Source organism: Nanorana parkeri, unplaced genomic scaffold (genome assembly GCF_000935625.1).
Source record: "Nanorana parkeri isolate BGI_ZX_2015 unplaced genomic scaffold, ASM93562v1 scaffold1689, whole genome shotgun sequence".
Lineage (NCBI taxonomy): Eukaryota > Metazoa > Chordata > Amphibia > Anura > Dicroglossidae > Nanorana > Nanorana parkeri.
This window is the reverse complement of record NW_017307957.1, coordinates 39,880-45,030: the sequence shown is the minus strand read 5'-3', so window position 1 is coordinate 45,030 and position 5,151 is coordinate 39,880. Positions and strand designations below refer to the sequence as shown.

At 55.4% G+C, this 5,151-nt stretch overlaps 1 protein-coding gene across 1 annotated transcript in view; it reads left to right on the top strand.

Annotated features, from left to right (window-relative positions):
* LOC108799309 (connector enhancer of kinase suppressor of ras 2-like) overlaps positions 1–5,151 on the top strand; it is a gene marked incomplete at its 3' end in the record, with an annotated part of 301,637 nt that overhangs the window by 256,840 nt on the left and 39,646 nt on the right. The window contains exon 12 of the mRNA XM_018571158.1: positions 654–740. Coding sequence (XP_018426660.1) covers positions 654–740 — 87 coding nt within the window. The remainder of the gene's footprint in view (positions 1–653; positions 741–5,151) is intronic.

Here is a 5,151-nt window from a genome sequence, read left to right as displayed (position 1 = left end):
TGTGACTCAGTTAGTGAGATTTACTGTCACTTCCTGTCCTGGTGACAACAAGTTTCACCGGGCAGGAAGTGACGGAAACTCTGTAACCGTAACACAGACAAAGATTTTTAAAAAAGTAGCGGGAGGCTGGAGCCCCATTTAGATTTGTATTCCTGTCGGTGTCCCTGTTCCCGCCATTGCATGCCATGAATGCGTGACAAACGCACAGAGCGCGTCACAAAACGCCAAATGCACTCGCAGCGCCATTACCAATTAGCGGCGCCCCAAACGCAGCCGGGAAAACTTGGTTTGCGCACATTCAGACGTGGGAAAGAAAGACGGAACGCATGTCGCAGGATTTGCTACGCTCTGGTGTGAATGGGGCCTGCGCTATTTTCCCCTCACTTCCTGTCTGGCAAAACAGTTGTCAGCCAGGACAGGAAGTGGGGGTCAATCTTTCTAAGGGAGCCATAGACGGCAGAACTTCTACTCCTCCCCCGCGCTCCATTGCCGGTCCGGGATAGGAAGAAGAATGTTATGTGTACAATGATGCCGCAGTTCCTGCGTTATGTTACTGCGTTATGTCCTCGCTGACCCGCGAAATGTGAATTTGGGAGTTTTGTGCGTTTTGCTCCCATGTCACGTCATTGACGGCTCTTCCTGTCTCTGTGCAGGTGACCTCCGACCCGTGTCCATGCCAACCGACTACAGCTGGATAGGAGACCCCAAAGAGCCCAACATGTACAAGAGAGGCAGCAGAGGTGAGCCCAGTGCGTGTGCTGTGCGTCCTGTGTATGTCCCATGTGTGTGCGTCCTGTGTATGCCCCATGTGTGTGCGTCCTGTGTATGCCCCATGTGTGTGCGTCCTGTGTATGCCCCATGTGTGTGCGTCCTGTGTATGCCCCATGTGTGTGCGTCCTGTGTATGCCCCATGTGTGTGCGTCCTGTGTATGCCCCATGTGTGTGCGTCCTGTGTATGCCCCATGTGTGTGCGTCCTGTGTATGCCCCATGTGTGTGCGTCCTGTGTATGCCCCATGTGTGTGCGTCCTGTGTATGCCCCATGTGTGTGCGTCCTGTGTATGCCCCATGTGTGTGCGTCCTGTGTATGCCCCATGTGTGTGCGTCCTGTGTATGCCCCATGTGTGTGCGTCCTGTGTATGCCCCATGTGTGTGCGTCCTGTGTATGCCCCATGTGTGTGCGTCCTGTGTATGCCCCATGTGTGTGCGTCCTGTGTATGCCCCATGTGTGTGCGTCCTGTGTATGCCCCATGTGTGTGCGTCCTGTGTATGCCCCATGTGTGTGCGTCCTGTGTATGCCCCATGTGTGTGCGTCCTGTGTATGCCCCATGTGTGTGCGTCCTGTGTATGCCCCATGTGTGTGCGTCCTGTGTATGCCCCATGTGTGTGCGTCCTGTGTATGCCCCATGTGTGTGCGTCCTGTGTATGCCCCATGTGTGTGCGTCCTGTGTATGCCCCATGTGTGTGCGTCCTGTGTATGCCCCATGTGTGTGCGTCCTGTGTATGCCCCATGTGTGTGCGTCCTGTGTATGCCCCATGTGTGTGCGTCCTGTGTATGCCCCATGTGTGTGCGTCCTGTGTATGCCCCATGTGTGTGCGTCCTGTGTATGCCCCATGTGTGTGCGTCCTGTGTATGCCCCATGTGTGTGCGTCCTGTGTATGCCCCATGTGTGTGCGTCCTGTGTATGCCCCATGTGTGTGCGTCCTGTGTATGCCCCATGTGTGTGCGTCCTGTGTATGCCCCATGTGTGTGCGTCCTGTGTATGCCCCATGTGTGTGCGTCCTGTGTATGCCCCATGTGTGTGCGTCCTGTGTATGCCCCATGTGTGTGCGTCCTGTGTATGCCCCATGTGTGTGCGTCCTGTGTATGCCCCATGTGTGTGCGTCCTGTGTATGCCCCATGTGTGTGCGTCCTGTGTATGCCCCATGTGTGTGCGTCCTGTGTATGCCCCATGTGTGTGCGTCCTGTGTATGCCCCATGTGTGTGCGTCCTGTGTATGCCCCATGTGTGTGCGTCCTGTGTATGCCCCATGTGTGTGCGTCCTGTGTATGCCCCATGTGTGTGCGTCCTGTGTATGCCCCATGTGTGTGCGTCCTGTGTATGCCCCATGTGTGTGCGTCCTGTGTATGCCCCATGTGTGTGCGTCCTGTGTATGCCCCATGTGTGTGCGTCCTGTGTATGCCCCATGTGTGTGCGTCCTGTGTATGCCCCATGTGTGTGCGTCCTGTGTATGCCCCATGTGTGTGCGTCCTGTGTATGCCCCATGTGTGTGCGTCCTGTGTATGCCCCATGTGTGTGCGTCCTGTGTATGCCCCATGTGTGTGCGTCCTGTGTATGCCCCATGTGTGTGCGTCCTGTGTATGCCCCATGTGTGTGCGTCCTGTGTATGCCCCATGTGTGTGCGTCCTGTGTATGCCCCATGTGTGTGCGTCCTGTGTATGCCCCATGTGTGTGCGTCCTGTGTATGCCCCATGTGTGTGCGTCCTGTGTATGCCCCATGTGTGTGCGTCCTGTGTATGCCCCATGTGTGTGCGTCCTGTGTATGCCCCATGTGTGTGCGTCCTGTGTATGCCCCATGTGTGTGCGTCCTGTGTATGCCCCATGTGTGTGCGTCCTGTGTATGCCCCATGTGTGTGCGTCCTGTGTATGCCCCATGTGTGTGCGTCCTGTGTATGCCCCATGTGTGTGCGTCCTGTGTATGCCCCATGTGTGTGCGTCCTGTGTATGCCCCATGTGTGTGCGTCCTGTGTATGCCCCATGTGTGTGCGTCCTGTGTATGCCCCATGTGTGTGCGTCCTGTGTATGCCCCATGTGTGTGCGTCCTGTGTATGCCCCATGTGTGTGCGTCCTGTGTATGCCCCATGTGTGTGCGTCCTGTGTATGCCCCATGTGTGTGCGTCCTGTGTATGCCCCATGTGTGTGCGTCCTGTGTATGCCCCATGTGTGTGCGTCCTGTGTATGCCCCATGTGTGTGCGTCCTGTGTATGCCCCATGTGTGTGCGTCCTGTGTATGCCCCATGTGTGTGCGTCCTGTGTATGCCCCATGTGTGTGCGTCCTGTGTATGCCCCATGTGTGTGCGTCCTGTGTATGCCCCATGTGTGTGCGTCCTGTGTATGCCCCATGTGTGTGCGTCCTGTGTATGCCCCATGTGTGTGCGTCCTGTGTATGCCCCATGTGTGTGCGTCCTGTGTATGCCCCATGTGTGTGCGTCCTGTGTATGCCCCATGTGTGTGCGTCCTGTGTATGCCCCATGTGTGTGCGTCCTGTGTATGCCCCATGTGTGTGCGTCCTGTGTATGCCCCATGTGTGTGCGTCCTGTGTATGCCCCATGTGTGTGCGTCCTGTGTATGCCCCATGTGTGTGCGTCCTGTGTATGCCCCATGTGTGTGCGTCCTGTGTATGCCCCATGTGTGTGCGTCCTGTGTATGCCCCATGTGTGTGCGTCCTGTGTATGCCCCATGTGTGTGCGTCCTGTGTATGCCCCATGTGTGTGCGTCCTGTGTATGCCCCATGTGTGTGCGTCCTGTGTATGCCCCATGTGTGTGCGTCCTGTGTATGCCCCATGTGTGTGCGTCCTGTGTATGCCCCATGTGTGTGCGTCCTGTGTATGCCCCATGTGTGTGCGTCCTGTGTATGCCCCATGTGTGTGCGTCCTGTGTATGCCCCATGTGTGTGCGTCCTGTGTATGCCCCATGTGTGTGCGTCCTGTGTATGCCCCATGTGTGTGCGTCCTGTGTATGCCCCATGTGTGTGCGTCCTGTGTATGCCCCATGTGTGTGCGTCCTGTGTATGCCCCATGTGTGTGCGTCCTGTGTATGCCCCATGTGTGTGCGTCCTGTGTATGCCCCATGTGTGTGCGTCCTGTGTATGCCCCATGTGTGTGCGTCCTGTGTATGCCCCATGTGTGTGCGTCCTGTGTATGCCCCATGTGTGTGCGTCCTGTGTATGCCCCATGTGTGTGCTGTGTGTGCGTCCTGTGTGTAAAACCTCAACAAAAGTCACATGATCTCCGGCTGTGAGAAGCAATTTGGGTGATTGACATCATCACATCATGACAGGCTAAAAAAGAGCACGCTGATGGGAGGAGAGGGCAGAGAGACGAGCTCATCAATCTGCTGCTTCTGCTTTCACAGGCCGGGGGAGGGAACAGACCTGTGAACTGCAGTAGAGAAATATCAGGCCCTCCACCTGACTGCACTGCCTGGCAGGCCTGTATACATTTTAGGGCTGGATGGACAGAAATAAATAATAATTGGCAGATATATCGGCTCCCCGGAGACCTGTGATTGGCCGGGAGCTCAGAGAAATGAAGTATGAGAAATGTTCACTGGCAGCGTTTTTCCTCCGAAGGAGTGTTCCTTTAAGTCAGAGACTGCGCGGCCATTCTAGAGCTCTGCAGCGCGGGACTCAGCGCATTGTCAGGTTCTCTGAGGACTCCGCTACGTCTCCTTGTGCAGGGTGACTGGTCTTGTCTCCGCCCCCTCCTGTAATAAAGACCGCACAGTGCCGCTCTCTCTCCTTGTGCAGGGTAACTGGTCTTGTCTCCGCCCCATGTAGGTTTCTGTAGTGGGTGGAGCCTGCTATGCCCCTCCCATTGCTCAGCTATCCTCACAGGCTATGACCAGCGCAGTGATGATGAGACTTCTACCTTTTACAGGGTAATATCTGGATCTGTGAAGGTGTTTGGAGCACACAAAGCAGATTTATATCCTCCGTGACTATTGAGGAATATATCTGAATGAGAGTTTCAGTGCCGGAGTTCAGCTTTAAATTTCCGGCATCTTTTGCCTTCAGCACAGTTGCAGTGTTTGCTGGATGCTGGCCGTGCGGGGGCTGGGGTTGGATGGGGTGGGGGGTGGTTGGATTTGGCCAGTACGATTGTATTGCTGCATCTGTGAGGTTCTGGTGATGGTGAATACGCTGCGGGGCATTTTATTGTTCAATGTGTTAATGCGACAGTTGCCACTTCCTGTCACCCCCTCCCACTTCCTGTTTCAGTTGCTCTCTTAGTGTGCACAATGCTGACGCCAGCCATTCGTATATTCTCAGCTTTCCATATGCTGCCTGTGTCAGCGTCTATATCACAGAGCCCAGCAATGGCATCTATTCCATGGCATGCTGGGACTTGTAGTTCCACAGTAGGCATGGGGG